The sequence below is a fragment of the Loxodonta africana genome, chromosome 6 (assembly GCF_030014295.1).
Source record: "Loxodonta africana isolate mLoxAfr1 chromosome 6, mLoxAfr1.hap2, whole genome shotgun sequence".
Lineage (NCBI taxonomy): Eukaryota > Metazoa > Chordata > Mammalia > Proboscidea > Elephantidae > Loxodonta > Loxodonta africana.
The window spans coordinates 105368112-105392597 of NC_087347.1; the positions used below are offsets into that span (position 1 = coordinate 105368112).

Below are 24486 nucleotides of genomic sequence, written 5' to 3' on the forward strand. Positions count from 1 at the left end.
AAATTTTATTACAAATGTACAACTCATACTTTGGAGCACATGTAACCAGCTATTCAAGAAGCCAAAGTGAAGTGAGCTAACCAGTGATCTAAGTTCTTTAGGTCACATGCATCCATGCTTCTGCTAAAAAGCTAGTAACATAAGAAGCCAAGTTGACATTTTCTTTTTTAATTTTTATTTCATTTGTTACTTTATTTTAGAAACTTAAAATCTTAGTTCCTTTGGCTAATTTGGGACTAAAATGTACGAATATGGTTATTGTCCATTTTCACTGTCATCTAGTTATGCTCTGCTTTGATGATAGTTCAAAGAGATAGAAATGCTGAAAGGCAGCATCATTGCGTTTGTTAGTTAGTGGAATAAGGAAGCTGGGAAATGAGCGCGTAAGGCTTAGACCACCCAGGTGCATGGAGTCACCCAGTCAACATGAAATTAATATGGTTTTTCCTAATAAGATACTTAATTTATAATGTCTTAATAACTCTAGACTTCGAGATTAAAGTCTTAAAGGAAGAGCTTTATTAATTTCTCAAAAATGAATCTGCACATAGTTTGAGTGAATAGGTATGGTCTTCCCTTGAGGAGCACACTTTCCATCCATTTCCTTGCTTCCATTTCTCCTTTCTCTTCAGTCAAGTTACTATGATCTTTAGGTCTTACCTAGGTTCATAAAATGAATTTAATTTCCTAACCCCCGGCTCTTTCTTCTGCAGTTCATCATATATACCTCTGACATTAATATTCCTAAATCAAAGCTCCAATTATAAAATTACATCACTCCATTCATCAAAAATCTCCTATGAAATCCCACTGACAAAAGAACAGCCAAAATCATAAAAATAATCACATCTCCTTTCTTCCAAGAAGAAAAAATATACTGTCCTGGAATCTCAGTAGGGGAATAAGAAGTGTCATCAATGTCTCTCTTTCATTTTTGGGCATAATTTCTGCACTTGTCTCTAAGTTCCCTTTTATAAATTGCTTGGTAGAGGCTTTCAGGGAAAAATACTTTTCTTAAAGTATTAACTTGGATATGACATTAATTATATAATTACATTAATTACCTTATATTGATTCAATATTACATTAATTCTACTATTTGTAAGAGCTGAATATTAGAAATGAGGAAGATTTGAGACACATAGTCTAAGTTACACAAAGAACAAATTGCCACATGGTGTATTAAATCTTAGGCTATTGATGAGATTCACAAGGCAGAAGAAAAGAAGTAGAGCAGAAATTCACAATTGTATTTCACAATATTTACTTCCTTCATCCAGATTCTTCTGAAATTTACACTGGAATTTCCCTCAGAATATTGTGAGATGATGTGGTTAGGAGGCGAATAATGATACCCTGCTGTTTTTATGTTGATGCCTCAACTTTGTAGTTGCTTTTCACATACACGATTCCTTCCTTTCAACTTCAACACAAGTGGGAGGAAGGTGTGAGGTAAGGGCTGTTCTCTCTTATTTTCTTGATGTGAAAAACTGTAAGTTGGAGGAAGGATCCTACCCTGGGTTCTACGTAGAATTACGACTGGCTTAGTCAAAACTGGAACACAGTTCCCCAGACTGTAGTGCCTGCTTCCCCACACATCCTGAATGATGGATGAATATCTGATAGGTAGAGAAAATGATTGGGGACAAGCTATAAAGCAACAGCAACTGTATTAGACATGAATGCTTCTCTTACTCTGGTTTATTTTTAATGCCATGCCTTTTAAGATACTGTGAGGAATTCTCTAAAGTGAAACCAGCTTTACTCGAAATCTAATGCATATATGAATGTGAAGAATTATCCTTTTCCATTTATTCTAACAACGAGCATTGAAAAATGAAAGAGAAAATTGGTAGAAGCTCACATTTATTTTAAACCACCACTATTAACACAGGGAAATGGATAAAAGCAAAATAGCAGTAGTTTTCCTTTTGGCTTAAAATGACATTTTCCAAGATATTATTAAATTATCTTTGCATTAATAAACTTAAGTAGTACTTAGACATTTTAAGCTAAGCCATATTCAGATCAGGACGAACAATTAAATTATGTTTAAAGTAATGCATATCCACGGAAAACGTTGCATGAATATGTTTACTATACATTATAACCAGCAGACTCCATTCAAAGTCAGGAAAAATACAAGTAATGATAAATCTATTCATAAGCTTATTTCACTTTAGAACCTATTCCCCTAAGATAGATTTTTACATATTAAAAAATAATCTGAAACCCAGGAATATGGCCTGGTTTTCACTTAGATTACATATTGGTGATCAAGAAAAGTGGACCGACTTTCACCTTCTGGAGTCATTAATTTTTTTTTTTTTTTTGCAGACAAATGATAGAGTCTTATCAGACGTAATTCATTAATTGGCTTAATTATTCCACTTAAAGCGTGTAATCATGGCTGCAATGGGTAAAAACATTTATTTATTTATTTTATTTTAAAGTAAACTTAAAAAAAACTGAGGCCTCACCAATTTCCAGCTCTCAGAAAATGTAAACTTTTGGAGTGGAACCGACTTAATTATTTAAATGAATAATCATCTATGTTTTGTACTTTGTAATGAAAAGGACCAAAGAAATGGATAGTATTTTCTTACTCTTTCCTCCTTATTTACAAAAAAGAATTGAGTTGATACCCTGGAAATCATCTTGGAGTACAGGGCTTATACTAAAAACCCAGTACCCTATACTGTGACCACAAATTCGTAAATCTTTTTTTTTTTTTTTTCTTACTGAAGAAAAACAACTCTAGCCTTAGCAGTAACAATTTAATCAGCTAAAAAGTGTCCAATCCTCGGGTTTAATATCTATGAAGCAGTTTGGGATATAGTTTCTGTCTTTATATTTTCTTTGGGGAGACAAAACTAATTTACATGACAGAAGTAAAGAATATTTAAGTGCTAAATTAAACAGTACAGAATTAATTACAGAGCTTTGGGGCTCTCATATATTTAATAGGGTATTGCTCCTTGGAGGTTGGGGGTTGTTCTAGAGATGTATCATCCGTCTATTTGACAGCTGTGTCATGAACTTTCTTTCCCCAGGCTTCTGAAAATATTTAACTTAGCCTCACCTTCGAAAGAAGGAAGGTGGAAATATTCCTTCCGCTTTGAAACAAGAAGATATTATAAATTGAAAATATTATTTATTATTTTGGATTGTTTTGCAGCTATTATCTCAGTTGAACTTCCTATTGAAAGGCTTTTTAAATGCCTGATATACCCAGCAAGGAAAGGGAACAGCTTCTGGTACAGATGCTGCCTGACAATACTGCCATCTTTAACATGGTTTTATTTAGTTATTACAACTATCTCACTGTAAATGACATTTAGGATTATTTAAGATTATGTTGTAATCCTTTTAATCCTCAGTGCTTTAAATTTCAGGCTCAACACCAAAGAGCAAACTACCACTTAGCAGGAATGTTTAAAACCTGTGATTTGAGCATAAATCTTTTTATTCACTCTTCCCCTGATGAAGACCTAGTGGTGCTCTTACGTTGACTATGAAATCTCATATCACAGTTCACTACAAATCACTCGGTCGCTAAATGTTTTCCTAAGCTACGTCAAACTTGTTATGGTCCTTGACAATTATGCTAAATGCAGAATTAAACAAAAGTTACCAGCAGTGAACCTTTGCATATTTAACTAGAATTTGTGTGACCTTTTATAAGTACAAAGTGTCTTTCTGTGTTTGTGTGGGTGTATGTGTGCTGAAATTCTCACTTTGCTTTCTAAGGACAAGCTATTGTGTGTAGACACATACACATATTACGTGTGCACAATTCATATCTTTAACATGTACTAGGATTATTTACACATGCTTCACTGTAGAAGTCGTTAACAATTTTTAATAGGTTATTTGTTATTAAATAGTGCCAGTTGGGCCAAAGAAGGTACTGTTATAAAATAGGCAGAATATTCTTGAACTCAGTGAGTATCATTCTGATTTACTAAGAGCAATTGGATACCAAGCCTTGTTATCTCTCTTTTGTTGCCACAAACCAATTCAAATGAGATCGAATCCACATCAAAAGTTTGATAGGACTTTGACTATGAAGGAAATTTGGCTTTGCATACAAAGAGAAAATGAACACACAAATGAAATCAACTGTTGCGTGTGTCACGAATGTGCACTCTGACCGAGTCTTTCAGGCGTATCTCAGGCAAACAATTTTTGTTTGTTTTCCCGTTCATTTTAAGTGTGCCTTCTCTACAGACATTGTAATTATGTGGCATATAGTTGCTAATCCAACCACCTTTTAAAGACAGGTTTCAAATTTTAAATTATTTCTAATTTTGCTCTTCTTTGATTTTTCTTGAACCAAAAATCTCAATAGTCATTTGCTATCTGTAATCTATAATTCATAGACTGAGATTGAACACCAAGCCTAATTCAAACTTGGAATTCTAAAGCTATTTCTGCTGTGGTACATCGGCTGAAGCTATGATGGTCTTTTTCAGTCAGGAAGAAACACTTCATTATTCTGTAGGTAATGAAACCCTTGAACACACACTCAGAACACCCAACAATGCCTTAATACCATGTTTTTGAGATATAATCATGTTTATTCTGATCATTTGAGAGTTAGACCAGCTAATGTATCTAATCAAATATTGATGCAAGTCATCTAGATTCAGCTCTCTAGCAAAGCCTTCCCTATGCTTTTTCTTTAACAGAACTATAAAAGCTATTTATATTGTTTCTCTCAAAAAGCTTACTCTCATAGTCTGATGGATAAAAAAAAAAACACGTATTAGTAAATTTTACCTAAGATGTTGTGTTCAGGTGATCCTTTTTTTTTTTTTTTTTAACTACCTTGGTGATTAGGTTGTTAAACTCACAATGCATAATAAGGCTAAACCACTCCGCTCATCTAAAATCCAGTTCAGATCTAGTCATCTTGATTATCTAAACTGCCATAGAAGCTAGGATTATAATCTCTGCATTTTGTTATTTATGGCAGAATAACCAAAGGAATAAGAAACTGAAAAACAAGATATACTCGTTGACCTACAGTTTCTTACTTTAAAACAAAATTTATTTCTCTGTCTTGAATCTGTAAAGCCACATTCTAATCACTTTTTCTTTTAGACCTTTAATTTCTGGGTAACTAGTTTTGGTTTTTCTTTCCATCCTACCTTCCTTTTTTCCTTCCCTCCTCTCCTTTTGCCCCCTCTCCCTGCTTTTCTCCCTCTCTTCTTTGTTTCTTTCATTCTTTGTTTGATTTTTTTGTAAAGCACATATGCACACAACTTTATCATATAAAAAATGGGTACTTAAATAGAACAAACTATAGTCAGGTAAATAAATTATTCCAGAAAATGTTAAAAGTGTTGTTTTAATTCTAATAGATCCAAAGTAGTTGGATGCCTGTATTAGCAACCGTAGAATGCAGACCAAACTGAAAACCAGCTGTTTTTTTTTTTTTTTTTCCAGGAAGAGTGTAGATAGGAAATATCACCTACCTATGCTTCTAAAGGACCCCTGGTTGAGCAGCGGTTTTCAAACTGAAAAATCAGCAGTTTGAATCCACCAGCCACTCCTTGGAAATCCTATGGGGAAGTTCTGCTGTGTCCAAAAGGTCTTTGCGAGCTGGAGTTGATTCAATGGCATCGGGCTAGGGTTTTCTCTCTCTCTCTCTTTTTTTTTATGCTTCTAAAAAAAAGCACTGGTGGTACAGTGGATAAGCATTCAGCTACTAACTGAAAGGTTGGAGGTTCGAAGCCACTAGCTGCCCCATGGAAGAAAGATGTGGCAGCCTGTTTGCCTAAAGGTTACAGCCGTGGAAAGCCTATGGGACAGTTTTACTCAGTCTTACAGGGTTGCTGTGAGTTGGAACTGATTTGACAGCAACGGGTTTGGGTTTTTATGCTTCTAAAAGTCCCAATATATTAATTTCATCAATGCCTTTAAGAACAGCTGAATTTATTTTTTTCAAAGACTCAAATGCTTTTAAAAGAGCTTTAATTAAAAAAAATTAGAATAATCTGGCACCCTTGGCTACTAACTGATATTAATTTAATAATAGCTATAGAAATATTAGTTACTTTGGAAAATTAAAAGTAAACTAAATCTCATTTAAAAATAGGAAAAGATTAATTTCCATAATCTAAAATTATAAATTACCGAAAAGATTTTGGCAATATAGGATACAAAATATTACATTTTCGTATTTTCTCTCTTTCAAGGATTTTTATTTGGCTCTTGACATTCAATGAAACTTGACTGAAAATAATCGCAGCTATTTTTTTCAAATGATGAAATTTTACAATATGAAAGGGTCCAAATTTTATAGAGGGTCCAAATTTTATAGACGTTCATCTCTACCAAACCAAAAAACCAAACCCAGTGCCATCCAGTCGATTCCAACTCATAGCAACCCTATAGGACAGAGTAGAACTGCCCCGTAGAGTTTCCAAGGAGCATCTGGCGGATTCAAACTGCTGACCCTTTGGTTAGCAGCAGTAGCAGTTAATCACTACGCCACCAGGGTTTCCAAGTTATAGGTAAGTGTAATTTTTACTGGAAGGCAGAAGTGTAAGTGAATGTAAATAATTTATTATAATTAGTATATCTCGATTTATATACGTTGGAAATTCCTATATTAAATCCATTTAGGTCAAGCATTCTAGGTTGAACTCCAAACAAATATCAAACACATTGCAATATTCAACAATTTTTGTGTTTAAAATGAATCAACATATATTTTGTATTTACCGTATTTTATGCAAATAACGCGCACCTTCTATGTTTATTTGCCAACCATGTCCTCCCTCGCAAAAGGTAGTTTTGTAAGCACACTATGCTAATTTTTTACAGCAACATGTAAAAAAAATTATCGTAGCAGTGCTTATATTGTGGAGAGTGGGCATGGTTGGCAAACAAATGTAGAAACCGCACATTATTTGCATGAAAATGTGGTAGATAGCAACTAGCAACTAGTCACCAGGGAAAAGGACAAAGTAAACCAAAAATTCAACAGAAGAGAGAAGTCAGTCTTTCATAATGACATGCAGACAACTAGTTCATGCATATGAAAACATCGCAACAAGGTAGTCTTATTTTGATTACCCAAGAGAGTTCAGATTTAGAGGGAGTAGGAATAAATTGAAAATACGTAATATTCTTACTTGAAAGACATTCTTTCTGCTTGATTTTTCTTTGGCCCATTCAATTTGTGCTCCACACAAATCCACACTTTCTGGTTTGTGTCCAGTTTTCTGTAAACAAAAATGAAATAAGAATAAAAAGTACATTAGAGTTGCACGTCAGAGAAAGTGGGAGCTTATTGAGTGAGCAACTAAACATATTTATGATTTAAAAACCTGTCATATTTTTCCATAAAATTCAGTTTGTAGGAATTTCCATTTGGGAATTTATATTTTTAGATGTCTGTAATAAGAAGGTGATGTTTAAAATTTCATTAACTGCAGATAATAAGAAAAATTAATATTAAAGTGTTGATGTTTTAAATGATGTTTATTTACTAATCCTAAAGAAGTAAGGAAACCCTGGTGGCATAGTGGTTAAGTGCTATGGCTGCTAACCAAGAAGTTGGCAGTTCAAATCCACCAGGTGCTCCTTGGAAAGTCTATGGGGCGGTTCTACTCTGTCCTATAGGGTCGCTATCAGTCGGAATCGGCTCGACGGCAGTGGGTTTGGTTTTGTTTTTTTTGGTAAGGAAGTAAAGATTTTAAAATCTGCTATTCAATAATATTTAATATTGCTAGTCACTGGTTAATGTAAGATATTCAATGGTTAATGTAGGATAAAGGCATTTTAATTCATGTATTTAAAAGTCTAAAAGTAAAAGAAAAAATTAATAAACCATAATGTAATGGAAAAAATGTTAGAGTTTTACTTTTGTGACTTAGGAAAGTTATTTAGAATCTGGCTATATTATTCATAAAATTGAGCAGGTGGATTAATTAATCTCAAAGTCCCCTTGCAGGTTTGTGTTTCATATATTAACAAATTCAACAAATATCTATTAAGTGCCAACTGTATGCCTTTTAGCAGTTTAATTTTCAGAGCTTTAAGGCTATATGCGCATGTATACATATAATTTTACTGAATAAATTCAATTTGGGCCAAATAGATTATAGTGTTTTCTTCCTTTTAAGCAATTACAACATTGGTGTTATTTAAAAGTTTTTATTTCAGGTAATTCATAATAATCAATTTACAGGATTCTCATCTACATTTGTCCACATTTTCATTTGTTTCAAGTGAATCACACTTATGTAACTTTGAATTCTCATAACTGCAAATATTAAACAAAAGTTTATCAGTTTTGGAAATTTCTTTGCTATTTTTCAAGACGGTGACACCACCTTTCAATGAATTTTTCCAACTATTTTCATATGGTCTGAGGCACTTTAGGTTTCACTACAGATAAATTCTTTCAGTGTTTTCTTAAACCATTTTCTGTAGAATGCTTTCACACATTTTATCATAGAGACCTTGCAATATTTTTGGATGATGTTTTTAAGAGTATAAACTCCAGGTTAAAACATGAAATTCTTGAAGAATGGTATAAATGTCAAAAGAAATTACCTGTTCACAATTGCTGTCTCATAGCCAATATGCTCAATTCTATCAGCTTAGTAGATTAATCTTCACAAAAAGCCAGAAATGTGGAGTTTTTATAGTAAATTGTGAGATTTTTAATTTTTGGCACCTCACTAAATTTTTTTCTTGGAAATACTGTACAAGCCAAATATGTCTTGCCTGCAGAATAAATGAGGCTGGCAGGATAGCAGTTAACTCAAAGGGCATACCCTTCCTTTGTTATTTAGCAGTAACCTCATTCAAAAGTAATCAAGATGAGCCATTGTCCTTAAAGATATTTTGATCGGAGAAAAAGTGTTATTGGTTCCCCTATACTCTGCCACTAAAGTGATCACTATTGGGTAAGATCTCAAAGCTTGATTATGATGTCAAGTGATCTGTGATGTTGAAAATTTAAAACAACCTGTTTCTTCTATACCAAAAAGAACAAAACAAAACAAAAACCAACCCACTGTCGTTGAGTTGATTCCTACTCATAGTGACCCCATCGGACAGAGTAGAACTGTCCCATAGAGTTTCCACGGAGCATCTGGCAGATTTGAACTGTCAACCTTCTGGTTAGCAGCTGTAGCACTTAACCACTATGCCACCAGGGATTCCATTTCTTCTATAGTTAAGTAAATTATGGGATCCTCAGAACCTACATAAACAATCTTTAGGTATATGTAACAAAAGGGATTATTTCCTCATTTAAGGCAGAATTGTTTTCTATAAGAAACAGTTTTTACACGCCAAGCACTTTCTATAAGTGCTTTACAACTATTAACTCATTTCTTACAACAACCATATGATGTAAAATTATTAGCACTATGTTACAGGTAAGAAAACAAGCCAGAATAATTAGGTAAGCTTTCCCAAGGTAACACAGGTAGAAAAGGAGGAGCCAGGGTTTAAAGACAAGAACGAGATCCCGAAGTCTTATATTAAACCACTAGGAAGTCTTTGAAAATTGAATATACACTACAATCAAACTCCTTTTAAAATATATGTGAGAATTTGGGAAAAGCTATGGCTTTCTCGATCTGGTTTCTGTCCTTCTATGTTAAACTTGATCTTGCCTTTGGGTCTTTACACCACCTGCAACCTGGAATACCTCCCAATCTTTGCATGACTGGCTCCTTCCTGTCAGTCAGGTCCCAGCTAAATGTCACCTTGTCAGAGGTCTTTAACCATCTATATAAAAGAGCTGTGCTCCAGAACTACTAGTTACTCTCCATCTCATTACCTGTTTTAATTTCACCACAGTCCGCCTCCTAGCTGAAATTAATGTCCATGTTTTTACATGCAGACTGTCTGCTTTTCCCTGGATTAAGATTTTCCCTAGAATTAAGCTCCCTAACTGGGGACCTTGTCTGTTGTTTCCACCACCGTGTTTCACAGAATGCCACGTAGCAGAATTGCTGTTCAATGAATACTGGCTGAATTCATGAATGAAGAAAAAAATAAACAAAATGAAGTTAAACTTTGTGCTTTAGAAGAAATGTTTGCATGTCTTCAAACTCTCTTTAGTGTTATAATATTACTTTTACAACAATTAAGGTTTCTATTTTGCTTGTGATTTGGAAAAGTGATAAACAGTTTGGTGTACTGATTCAAGGGATTGAATATGGGATTTCACTGAACATTCAATAAATATTTATCATGTACCTACTATGTGCTAGCCATTGTGCTAGGCAATGAGACCCCAGAGGTAGTGAAGACACTAATTCTCCCTTTAAGAATTCCATATTAGCCTTAGATAATCTATAAACTCAAATATATATGGAACTAAAGAAGGTCTATAGGTGAAAAGCAATCTAAGCTTTCACAGTATTCTCACCATCTAACTATGTTGATCTCTAACAGCTATTATCTGTGTCTTATCCAACATCCCATGTCTCTTTCGCATGTCCAGGAGGACTTTGGCACCTGGCTCAGGTTTATCTTGGTCTGAACTTTGTCATCACTCTCAGTCTCTTCAGGATGCTCACTCCTGTGAGCTCACGCTCAGTGACCCTGGCCCGTCTCATGCACTCCTCATGATCTCACTGCTTCCCTCCTCTTCCCACTCAGTGATCCTCATTCCAGTGCTCATCTCACAAATCTCACTTTTTGGACATAACTTGTGAATTTTCATCGCTCTCACCCTGTTGTTATATTTGTTTTAGAAGTTTTCAAAAAGAGATTATACATTCCTCCAATCTCACTGCCTGTCTCGCTGCTTTTTATGTCCAGACTGGTGTCCTTGATTAGGTCATTTTACCTACTTTCTCTCTTTGTCCTTCAATGATACCTCTCTTATCCGTTGTCCTTCTTCCACAAACTTCCTCACCAGGGAATAATTCTGGAGAAAAAACTTTTTACTATTCGCGGCATCAACATTACCAGTAACGGCTACCTTGTTCAGCTGGGTCTTTAACTCTGCTTAGCGGCCTTTTGTACATTCCTAGTTACTTTCTCATGATGCCTCTCTCCCAAAGCTTTACCCCTTATAAGTCTGCTCCATCAAATGGCTTACTCCTACTTCACAGAGAACATAGAGCCCTTGTGCTAGAACTTTCTCAGTTCTTAAGTTTACTCTAACCAAAAACCCAAACCCAGTGCCGTCGAGTTGATTCCAACTCATAATGATCCTATAATATTTACTCTAGGTAATTAGAATGAACAGACACTTATACCTTCATTAACAGATTCCTATATGCTTTGTACTCTTATTAAAATTTTATATCTGTGCCTAATTTAATTCTTGAAACAACTTTGTGGAATTATCACTATTGCCTTCAGTTTACACCTGAAGGAACTCAAGCAGGGAGCTATTAAATGCTTTATATAAGGTCACACACTTAGTAGGTGCCTGCATTGAGATTTGAATTCCCTTTTACCTGACTTCAAGTTGCAAGTTCTTGTCCACAATACATTACACACCCTTTCCTTCATAGCCATCCTTTTCTCCCTATTGCTGTTATTGTTGTTAGTTGCTGTCAGTTCTGCTCCAACTCATGGAGACCTTATGTTTAATAGAATGAAACATTACCTGGTCCTGAACAATCTTCATGATCGTTGGTATGTTTGAGTCCATTGTTTACTACATATCTGTCAGTTTGCCATATTGTGGTGGCTTGTGTGTTGATATGATGCTGGGAGCTACGCCATTGGTATTTCAAATATAAACAGTGTCACTCTTGGTGGACAGGTTTCAGTGGAACTTCCAGATTAAGACAAATAAGGAAGGAAGGCCTGGTGAGCTACTCCTGGAAATTAGCCAGTGAAAACCCTATGGATTACAACAGAATCTTGACCCCTTTAAAGGCCCAGGAATTAGAGTTCATATTTTCTTTTTCCCCCTTGTAAGTGTCACCATTTCCCAGTCTCTCTTCTAGCTTTGAGGATTCTGGGCCTGGGCCTACGACTCTGGTTCTTCTGTCTAGTGAATTCCCATGCCTGGGCATGACAGTGGCCTGTTTGATCATCAAAACTAAATACCTCAGAGGGCGAAGCTATGTCTTGCTTCTACAGCAACGGCCTAAGAAACTAAGTCAAAGAGATATAAACGTCAATCCTAGAATCCTAAGCATCAAATAAAGAAATAAAGAACTAGATCGAGCACCAAACAGAAGAAGAAACTGAAGGAGAACAAGGAGAGATAGAGTAGAGGTCCCTTGCTAACTAACATGGCACAGTGTTTCCATATTGGAATACAGCCTGCAACAAGCCAGGACAAGGTGTACAGGAAGGCAACTTCACAGAGCTTCCAACAGCAGACAGAGCAGCCGGGTAACCAAAGAAACATGCTTTCCCACCCCTCACCCTTCTGATGAGTTGAAGCAAGAGCATCCCCATCTTGGCTGCCCCCACTGCCAGGGTCCAAAATATGAGTCCCCCCTCCCGGCCTGCCCCACCCTCTTCTGCTGCATGTTTTTTTTTTTTTTTTTTTCTCTTTCATCCTTCCCTTTCTCCCTCCCACCTAGCCCCATATGCCATCTCCGGCCCCGTTTTCTGCTGGCAACCCTACACTGCTGCTACTAGAGAGCCACCAGCTGGCACCACCCTGGGCCCACCCTGGCCCCACCTGCTGGCTCCTGCTATGCCATTTTTTTTTTATTTTTAAAATTTCTTTTCTTTTTTTTTTCCTCTTCTGTCCTTTTCTTTCTCCCACCCACCTAGCCCCATAAGCCAGCTTGCCACTTTCCCGCCAGCCCCCACCACACTGCCACAGCTAGACAACCACCAGCCCACCCCTGCCTGCTGGCTCCTACTGTGCTGCCATATATTTATTTATTTATTGCTTTTTCTCTTCCTGTTCTTTCTTTTCTTTCTCCCTCCTTCCTAGCCCCGTATATCACCTCTCTTCCTGTCATGGGTTGAATTGTGTCCCGCCAAGATATGTGTCAACTTGGCTAGGCCATGATTCCCAGTATTGTGTAATGTCCACCATTTTGTCATCTGATGTGATTTTCCAGTGTGTTGTAAATCCTGTCTCTATGATGATAATGAGATGGGATTAGTTGTAGTTATGTTGGCCAGGCAGGACTCAACCCGCAAGATTACATCGTATATCTCTTTCTTCAGATATAAAAGAGAAAAGTGAGCAGAGAGACATGGGGGACTTCATACCACCCAGAAAGCAGTGCCAGGAGCAAAGCATGTCCTTTGAACCAGGGGTTCCTGCACAGAGAAGCTCCTAGACCAAAGTAAGATTGATTACAAGGACCTTCCCCCAAAGCCAATGGAGAGAGAAAGCCTTCCCCTGGTGCTGATGCTCTGAATTCAGACTTCTAGCTTACTAGACTGTGAAAAAATAAATTTCTCTTTGTTAAAGCCATCCATTTGTGGTATTTCTGTTACAGCAGCATTAGATAACTAAGATACCTCCCTTCACACTGGCCCTTGGGTCTGCTCCATCCTCACTTGCCAGCCCCCACCTCATTGCCAGTTTTTAAATTAAAAATTTTTTTTTTCTCTTTCTCCCTTTTCTTTCTCCCACCTATCCCCATATACTACCTCCTTCCAGCTGGACCCTGCCACATTGCCATGGCTAGACAGCCACTGGTGCACCTACCCACCATCATCCTGGGTCCACCACACCCCTACCCACTGGCTTCTGCTGTGCTGCCATTTTTTTCTTGCTTTACTTTCACCCTCCCATCTAGCCCCATAAGCCATTTGCCCTCCTTTCCCACTGGTCCCTGGGGCCATCCTGCCCCCATTTGCCAGCCCCGTCACACCACCAACCACCATTTGTTCTCTTTTTTCCTTTCTCACTTTTCTTTCTCCCTCCCACCTAGCCCTGTATACCACTTCCCTCCCTTCCTCCCAGCCCCCAGTTGTGCTCCCATGAATAGAGTGCCACTGGCATATAATCACATCATTGCTCAGATCTGCCCCTCCCCCACTCACTGGCCCCCCACTGCACTATTTGTTTTCTTTTCCTTTATTTCTACTTCCCACCTAGCCCTATATGCCACCTATCCCCCTTTCCAACTGGCCCCTAGGTATGCCCTGCCTCCACCCACCAGCTACATTTTTTTTCTTTCTCTTTTCCTTTCTTTCTCCTCCATATCTAGCTCCATACGCCACCTCCCCCTTCCCACCAGCTTCTGCCATGCCACCATGACTATAGCATCCCCAGTGCTCAGGCCCACTACCACACTGGCCCTGCACCACCACTCCCCTTCCACTACTTGACCAGCTGCTGAATGGTGGGACATATGTACCACTCCCTTTCTGACATGCCCCACCTATCTGGCCAGGTGCTGTGAATGCTTCCACACTGCTGGACCAATATCAGGAGTCAGATAGCACTCGTCCAGTCTGCCCTCAACCACCAGGAGTCAGAAAGCACCCACTCAGTCTGCCCTCAGCTGCCTCGCCAATCCAGTATACAGCAAAGTAGGCTTTCCCTGCCTACTTCTGCCTTGCTCACTTGGACAAGTTACTGAGAACTACTACCCCCACAGACAAGCAAGCAGCAAAGCATTCCTGGTCTGCCCATGCTGACATATTGAAACAAAACAAAAAAGCAGGAAAAAAAACACTGTGCCACCAGGGTTCCAAATGAACATACAATTAATAAGTAAAGAAAATAATGCCTTAATGTCTTGGAGAAAGCAGGCAATACCAAAACATATAAAAAAAAACATGACAACATGGCTCCAGTTCGTGACCAAAATAAAGAATCGGAGAAGCTTCCACTAGGAGAAAAGGCAGTGGAACTACTTGATAAGGAATTCAAAAGACCAATATTTTGGGCTATCCAAGCAATTTAGAAAGAGATCAAGGAAAACATAGACAATGCAACAGAAGTATCCAGGGAAATAATACAAAAATAAAACATCAAAACAATTAAACAATTAGAAATCATACAAAAACAGCAATAAGAAATCCAAAACAAAAACAACAAAATATCAGAAACAGACAACTCAATAGAAGGTTTTAGGAGCAGGTTTGAAACAGTGGAAGTCAGAATTACCGAGATCGAAGAAAAATCTATGGATGCCACTTTGAGGTAAAACCAAAGAAAAGAATGAAGAAAACCTAAGAATTATGTGGGACAAAATCAAGAGCAAAATTTGTGTGTGATGGGAGTTCCAAAGAAGGGGGCAGGGGAGTGGAAAACACAGAGAAGATTGTTGAAGATTTGCTGGCAGAAAACTTCCTAAATATCATGAAAGATAAACAGCTGACCATCCAAGAAGCTCAAGAAATCCCATACAGGATACACCCCATAAGAAGGTCACCAAGACACATCATAATCACACTCCCCAAAACCAAAGAAAAAGTCCTGAGAGCAGCTCTAGAAAAACAGAAAGTCACTTACAAAGGGGAAACAATAAGACTAATTGATTACTCTGCAGAAATTATGCAGAGAAGAAGGCAATGGCATGACATATATAAAACCTTGAAAGAAAAAAAAAACTGCCAACCAAGACTAATATATCCTGCAAAACTCTGTCTCAAATATGATGGTGAAATTAGAACATTTCCAGAAGAGCAGAAATTAAAGGAATTTGTAGAAACCAAACTAAACTGAAAAGAAATATTAAAGGGACTCCTTTAGTTAGGCAACCAACAACATCAGACAACAACCAGAGTCTAGGACATAGGATGGCATCATTCAGATACTGACCTAGGTAAAGAATTTGCAGTAATAGAACAAGCTAAAAGACTTAAAACAGGGAACCAGAGATGTCAATCTGTAAAAGAAGATGGCATCAAAAAATAAAAGGGGGAATAAATGATGTAGGTATAGAACTTTCAAATGGAGAGGAAACCAAGGCAATATCAAGTAATAAAAGACTGGTTCAAACTTTGGAAGATAAGGGTAAATTTCAAGGTAACCACAAAGACAATTAACAAACCTAACACATCAAAATGAAAAGGAAGAAAAATATAAAGACTCAGTAAGCAGAAAATATATAAAAAACAGAGGTGGAGCCAACATGGTGCTATAGACAGAAGCACCACACCATCCCTCTGCAACAAAGACCCAAAAATCTAAGTAAAACAGATATAAATGTCAATCCTGGAACCCTAAGCCTCAAATGAGGGGTAAAGAACTCAATCAAGCACCGAATGGAAGAAGAAACTGACAGAGAATAGAGAATGAGGACAACTACAGAGTGGAGGTCCCCTGCCAGCTAACAAGGCATGGATTCACCATCTTGGACCACAGCCACAAAGGACCCTGGACAGGGAGTATGAGAAGACAACTTTACCAAGCTCCCAACAGGAGACAGAGCACCCGCTCTGCACATTACATCCTCTCCCTTCCCTCCTGCCTATCTGTACCATGCAACAAGTGTCCCAAGTGGCACCAGCACAGATCCCTGGGCCCCACACCATACTGCCCCCTGTTCCCACCCTGCCTGCCCCTGTTTGTACTGCAAATGACCCATATTTGCTCCATCCCCACTGCCTCCCCTGTTGCACCATAGTTGAGTAACCAGACCTGCCCACCTGGAAAATGTGGTGGAAACTGTTTTGCCCATAGACAAGCAAACAATGAAACACCCAGCACACTCACCCAGATGTAACCAAATAAAACAAAAAAGCAGGATGAAACAAACAAACCTAAAAACAATAAAAGAAGAAAATAATCCCTGAATGTCCCAGACACAGCAGACAATATCAAAACATACAAAAGAACAGGGCAGGATTGCTCCAGTAAATGATCGAACTAAAACACTAGATGACGTCCTGGTAGAAGAAAAGGCACTGGAACTACCTGATAGGGAATTCAAAAGTGTAATATTCAGGGCTCACCAAGAGATTAGGAAAGAGATGAAGGAAAACACAGAGGAAACTACAGGAAAAATAGACAAAATCATGGAAAATACAGACAAAATCTGAGAAAGCGCAGACCAAGCAATAGAAGAATTCAGGAAAATAAAACAGGAACAAAATGTCAAAATAAATAAACAATTAGAAATCATGCAAAAACAGCAATTAGAAATCCAAAAGATAAAAAACAAGATTTCAGAAACAGACAATGCAATTGAAGGTTTTAGGAGCAAATTTGAAACAATGGAAGACAGGATCAGCAAAACTGAAAAAAATCCTTGGAAACCATTTTGAGGAAAAATCAGAGAAAATAATAAAGAAAAATTAAGAAAACCTGAGAACTGTGTGGGATACAATCAAGAGCAAAAATTTACACCTGATAGTTCTAAAAAACAGGAAAATAATGGAAAACTGAGAGGATCATTGAAGATTCGCTGACAGAAAACTTCCCTAACATAATGAAAGATGAAAAGCTGATAGTTCAAGAAGCCCAACGAATCTCACATAGGGTAGACCCCAAAAGAAAGTCACCATGACATATTATAATCACACTCACCAAAACAAAAGACAAAGAAAGAACCCTGAGAGCAGCTCGAGAAAGCTGAAAAAAAAAAAAAAAAAGGAAAACAATAAGACTAAATTGTGATTACTCAGTAGAAACCATGCAGGCCAGAAAGCAATGGGATGACATACATAAAAAAAAAAAAGAAAGCCAACTAAGAATAATGTACCTTGCAAAACTCTAGCTCAAATATGATGGTCAAATTAGAACATTTCCAGATAAACAGGAATTAAGGGACTATATAAAAACCAAACCAATCTTACAGGAATTATTAAATGAAGTCTTCAGTTAATGAACAAAAAAAATCAGGCAACAGGGCTCCAAAATACATAAAATAAACTCTAACACCACTGAAAAGAGAAATCAACAGTTCCACATAATAGTAAGAGACTTCAACACACCACTGTCAGTAAAGGACAGAATGTATTGAAAGAAACTCAACAAAGATACAGAAAATCTAAAGGCCACAATCAACCAACTTGACCTCATAGACATTATATAGAAAAAATAATTTTTTTTTTTTTTTTACCCAGCAGTAGCAAAGTATGCTTTCTTTACCAATGCACATGGAACAATCTCCAGTATACATCACATTTTAGGCAACAAAATGACCCTCAAAAAAATCCAAATCATAGAAATAATACAAAGCATCTTCTCTGATCACAGCATCATTTAAGTAGAAATTAATAACAGAAAGAGCAAAGGAAAAAAAAATACATAGAAACTGAATAACACTTTGCTTAAAAATCACTGGGTGATAGAAGAAATTAAAGACAGAATACAAAAATTCCTAGAATCAAATGGGAATGAAAACACATCACACAAAAACCTTTGGAACACAGCAAAGGCAATACTCAAAGGTCAATGTGTAGCCATAGATGCACATATCAAAAAAGAAGAAAATTACAAAATTAAAATGTTAGCTATACAACTAGAAGAAACAGGGAAAGAGAACAGCAAAAGAAGCCCACAGCCCCCAGAAAAAAGAAAGAATACAGATCAGAGCAGAAACAAATGAAATGGAGAACAGAAAAACAATAGAAAAAATCAACAAAATCAAAAGTTGGTTCTTTCAAAAGATCAACAAAATCAACAAACCATTGGCAAAGCTGACAAAAGAAAAATAGGAGAGGAAGCAAATAACCCAAACAAGAAATGGAAGGGGGACATTAGAACAGAACCAACTGAAATAAAAAGGATCATAACAGAGTACTATGAAAAACTGTACTCCAATAAATTTGAAAACCCAGAGGAAATGGATAAATTTCTAGAAACACACTATCTACCTAACCTGACACAAACTGAGGTAGAAAATTTGAACAGACCCATAACAAGAGATTAAAAAGGTTAAACACAAAACAAACAAAAAAAACCTAGTCCTAGCCCAGATGGCTTCACTGAAGAATTCTACCAAATATTCAGAGAGAAGTTCACATCAGTACTACTCAAACTATTTGAAAACATAGAAAAGGAAGGGATATTTCTAAATACATTCTATGAAGCCAGCATAACCCTGATACTAAAATCAGGCAAACACACCATACAAAAAAGAAAATTACAACTCAATATTTCTCATGAATATAGATGCAAAAATTCTCAGCAAAATTCTAGCCAATAGAATTCAGCGTTGTATTGAAAAAATAATACACCACAACCAAGAGGGATTCATGCCAGCTATGCAAGGATGGTTCTACATTAGAAAATCAATCAACGTAATCCACTACATAAAGAAAAGAATCACATGATCATCTCAATCGATGCACTTAATAAAGTCTAACACCCATTCCTGATTAAAAAAATCTCAGCGAAATAGGTATAGAACGAAAATTCCTCAACATAATAAAGGGCATCTACAACAAACCAATAACTAACATCATTCTCAATGGAGAGAAGCTGAAAATTTTTCCCAAGACCAGGAACAAGGAAAGGATGCCCTTTGTCACCACTCCTATTTAACATTGTGCTGGAAGTCCTAGCTAGAGCAATAAGACGAGACACAGAAAAAAAGGGCATCCAAATCAGTAAGGGAGAAGTAAGACTATTCCTATTTGCGGAAGATATGATGCTACACATAGAGAACCCAAAGGACTCCACGAGAAAACTACTGGAACTAATAGATTCAGCAGAATAGCAAGATACAAGATAAACACACAAAAATCGGTTTGATTCCTATACACCAGTAAAGAGAACTACGAAAAGAAAATCAATAAAACAATACCATTCATAATAGTCCCTAAAAAAATAAAATTCTTAGGAAAAAAAATCTAACTAGGGACATAATAGACCTATATGAAGAAAACTACAAAACACTAATGCAAGAAATCAAAAGAAATTTACATAAATGGAAAAACATACCATGCTCATGGATAGGTAGACTCAACATTGTGAAAATGTCAATTTTGCCCAAAGCAATCTACAAATGCAATGCAGTCCTCATCCAAATACCAACTGCATTCTTCAAGGAGATGAAAAAACTAATCGCCAACTTTTTATGGAAAGGAAAGAGGCTCCAGATAAGCAAAGCATTACTGAAGGAAAAACAAAGTAGGAAGCCTCACACTATCTAATCTCAGAACCTATTCTACAGCCATGGTATTCAAAACAGCCTGGTACTGGTACAACAGACACATTGACCACTGGAACAGAATCTAGAACCCTGGTATAAATCCACCCACCTATAAAAAAAAAAAAAAAAATGGTCAGCTGATCTTTGACAAAGGACCAAAGTCCATTAATGGGGAAAAAATAGTCTTTATAACAAATGGTGCTGGCAAAACAGGATGTCCATCTGTAAAAAAATGAAACAGGACCCATACCTCACATCATACACAAAGACTAATTCAAAATGGATCAAAGACCTAAATATAAAATATAAAAGGATTAGAAGTCATGGAAGAAAAAATAAGGAAAACACTACCACTACCCACTGCCGTCAAGTCGATTCCAACTCATAGCGACCCTAGAGGACAACACTAGGGACCCTAATATATGGCATAACAAGAGTAGAAGCCATAACTAACAATGCACAAACACCAGAAGATAAACTAGATAACTGGGAACTCCTAAAAATTAAACTTATGCTCATCAAGGAGCCCTGGTGGTCCAGTGGTTAAGAGCTCAGCTACTAACCGAAAGGTCAGAAGTTAGAATCCACCAGCTGCTCCTTGGAAACCCTATGGGGCAGTTTTACTCTGTTCTATAGGGTTGCTATGAGTTGGAATCGCTACAGGTTTGATATTTAGGTTTTTATGCTCATCAAAAGATTTCACCAAAAGAGTAAAAAGAGAACCTACAGACTGGGAAAGAACTTTTGGCTATGACATATCTGACAAGGGTCTATTCTCTAAAATCTGTAGAATACTTTAACAACTTAGTAACAAAAAGATAAATAATCCAATTTAAAAATGGGCAAAGGATTTGACCAGACGATTCACCAAAGAAGACATTCAAGCGGCCAGCAGACACATGAGTAAATGCTCAAGATCATTAGCCATTACCCAGTGCTGTTGAGTCGATTCCGACTCGTAGCAACCCTATAGGACAGAGTAGAACTGCCACATAGAGAAATGCAAATCAAAACTACAATAAGATACCATCCCACTCCGACATTACTGGCACTAATCAAAATTAGAAAATAACAAATGTTGGAGAGGTTGTGGGGAGACTAGAACTCTGACGCACATCTGGTGGGAATGCAAAATGGTACAATCACTATGGAAAATGATTTGGTGCTTCCTTAAAAAATTAGAAATAGAAATACCCTATGATCCAGTAATCCCACTCCTAGGAATATATCCTAGAGAAATAAGAGGAGGCACATGAATAGACATATGTACACCCATGTTCATTGCAGCACTATTCACAACAGCAAAAAGATGGAAACAATCTAAGTGTCCATCAACATATGGATGGATAAACAAATTATGGTACATACACACAATGGAATACTACAAGGATAAAGAACAATGATGAATCCAGGAAACATTTCACAACATGGATGAATCTGGAGGGTATTATGCAGAATGCAATAAGTCAATCACAAAAGGACAAATATTATAGGAGACTACTATTATAAAAATCCAAGAAAAAGTTTACATACAGAAAAAAAGGATCTTTGATGGTTATGAGGGAGAGAAGGGGTGGGGAGAAGAAATTACTAACTAAATAGCAGACAAGTGTTAAAACTGGTATAAGGAAAGATAGTGCAGAATATAAAAGAAGTCAGCACAATTTAACCAAGGCAGTCATAGAAGCTTCCTAGACACATCCAAACACCTTGAGGGACCAAGTTGGTGGGGTTGAGGCCTGGGGACCATGGTCTTGGGGGACATCTAGGTCAATTGGCATAACATAGTTCATTAAAGAAAATGTTCTTTCTACATCTAACTGTGGTGAGTACCATCTGGGGTCTTAAAAGCTTGCAAGCAGCCATCTAAGATACATCTTTTGGTCCCATCACGTTTGGAGCAAAAAAGAATAAAGAAAGCTAAAGATGCAAGGAAAATATTAGTCCAAAGGACTAATGGACCACACAAACCACAGCCTCTACCAGCCTGAGCCCAAAAGCACTAGATAGTGCCCGGCTACCACCACTGATTGCTCTGACAGGGATCACAATAGAGGGTCTTGGACAGAGCTGAAGAAAAATGTAGAACAAAATTCAAATTCACACGCACACAAAAAAGACCAGACTTATTGGTCTGACAGAGACTGGAGGAATACCTGAGACTATGGCCCTAAAGCACCCTGCTAACTCAGAACTGAAGCTACTCCCAAAGTCCGCCTTTCAGCCAAAGATCTGACAGGCCTACAAAACAAACAATAATACATGTAAGAAGTGTGCTTCTTAGTTCTATCAAGTATATGAGAACAAATGATCATCAACTACCCAAAAGCAAAGACTAGAAGGCAGGGAGGCACCAGAATATTGGATGAATGGATGTGGGGGCCTGGGTTATAAAGGGAAAGGGGGAAAATGCTGACACATCGCGGAATTGAAACTAATGTCACAAAACAATTTGTGCATAAATTTTTGAATGACAAACTAATTTGCACTGTAAACTTTCACCTAAACCACGATAAAATTTTGTAAAAAATTAACTACCTCATCAGCACTGTACAGTGGACAAACAGCTCATAGGCATGTCGTGCTTTGTCTCAGACAAAGAGATGCTCCTTCTCTAGGCCCAAGTCTTTTTCCTCTCCAGTTCCCAGTTCCGTTTAATCTTGTTCTTGTTTCTTGAGTTGTCCCTTCTCTCCTACTTTTTTCAATCCCTCCATCAAATAGATTGTATTCTTCATTCTATAACCATGCTTAAATCACTCTGGCTTAAAAAGAAATAGAAGAAAACAAGCATCAACCTTGCACCTTCACTTTTCCTCATTTTTACGTATTTCCTTTCCATTTTTGTCAGGATTCTTCAAAGAGTTTTCTACAACCACATTTCATGGTTCCTTGTGCTCCACTCTCTTCTCAATCTACTGCAGTCTGATTTTCATGTCTTCTTTGACTAATCTAAAACATTTTAACTATTAAGGTGAACACACTGATGCCTTCTTTTTAGTCAACATCCTACTTAAACTTTCTGTACTATTAGATTCTACTGGCCCTTCTCTTTAAAGATCACTTGTCCCCCAGCTAAGGAGCTATTTTCTCTTCAAATTCTTTTACCTTTAGTCCTCTGCCTTCTCTACTTCTATCACTGACTTCTCTTCCTCTTCTCATTTTCTGAATGTTGGTAATCTCACGTTTACTGTTATAAGGTCTTCATTGTATCCCACAATTCACACTCTTCCTGTGGTTTTGCTCTTACCCTTGATCTGATCCATCACCTATAACATATTGACTTTTCATTGGTCTCCTCTGGCTCCCATCTCACTCCTATATGCCAGAACTGTATCTTCTAACTTCCATTAAGATGAACACAGACATTTCAGTGAAATCATTATTTTCTTCCCATAGTTAGAGCTCTGCTGGCACAGTGGTTAAGAGCTCGGCTGCTAACCAAAAGCTTGGCAGTTTGAATCCACCACCTACTCCTTGGAAACGTTGTGGGGCAGTTCTACTCTGCCCTATAGGGTTGCTATGAGTCGAAATTGATTAGAAGGCAACAGGTTTGGTGGTTTTTTTTAATTGCTCTCTTTTATTTATTGCTTGTTTTGGTTAATTGTCTCATTGTCCATTCTATCTGAAAATTTCTTAACTCATCACTTTTCCCTCTACACCCACAAGCAAAGGGTACAAATCCTAATTCTACAACTAGCTCTCTCTTCTCCATCCCATGACAACAACCTCATTTGTATATTTATCTTTTCTTCTCAATTTTTTTTTCTAGCCATTTCCTCTAGCCAGTCTAAATCTTCTAAATTCATTCTCCACATTTTAACTTTTTTTCCTAAAACACAAAGTTCACCAGATTTCTTCTGAAAAATCTATTATCTATAGAATAATGTCTAAATTCCTTTATATGGAATTACAAACATCCCCGAACCATGCTTTCTGGTTCCTTTCATTCTCCCATTCTCCTACACACCAGCTATACTACATTCATGGCAGTTTCTAAAATGTAACATACTTTCACAAATCTATACATTTAGGATATGAGAATGCAGGCACTCCTTTCATTTGGAATACACTTATCTCTCTTAACCCATCTTCCTTGCCTGCTGTCTGTCCTAACCCTGACACAACTCCAAAAGAACCTCTGCGAGGCTTTCCCTTACCTCTGGAGGCACACTTAGTCACTCCTTTGGCCATTTCCTCCATTTTGCAACATGATTTGTTACAGCTTTTTTGTTACCCACACCTTGTGACTTCCTTTTTGGTGTGCTCCTCCCCCTCCCCCAGCTATACAATCACCTCCCACATCAAGCTGGTGTTTGTCTTACGCTTTTTTTCCAGAATCTAGCAATATGGGATAAAATAAGCATTCAACAGATATTTGTGGATTATTGAATTTTTTGTGAACTGGAAGGAGAATTACAAAGGTAAATATCAAGATTTTCCAATGCATTAAATAATAAAAATAAATAATACATCTCATAATAATAGATTACAAAATGAAAACTATGTAAGGGAG

General features: G+C 37.2%; 1 protein-coding gene across 12 annotated transcripts in view; it reads right to left on the reverse strand.

Moving 5' to 3' along the window:
• The window catches only part of ARHGAP15 (Rho GTPase activating protein 15), a 710746-nt gene that overhangs the window by 558641 nt on the left and 127619 nt on the right, over nt 1–24486 (reverse strand). For all 12 annotated transcript variants that reach the window (XR_010322327.1, XR_010322332.1, XR_010322330.1 and 9 more), the window contains one exon: nt 7146–7235. Coding sequence is in view for 6 of the 12 variants with exons in the window: in XM_023542980.2 (XP_023398748.1) it covers nt 7146–7235 (90 nt within the window). In the remaining 6 variants the exon portion in view is untranslated. The remainder of the gene's footprint in view (nt 1–7145; nt 7236–24486) is intronic.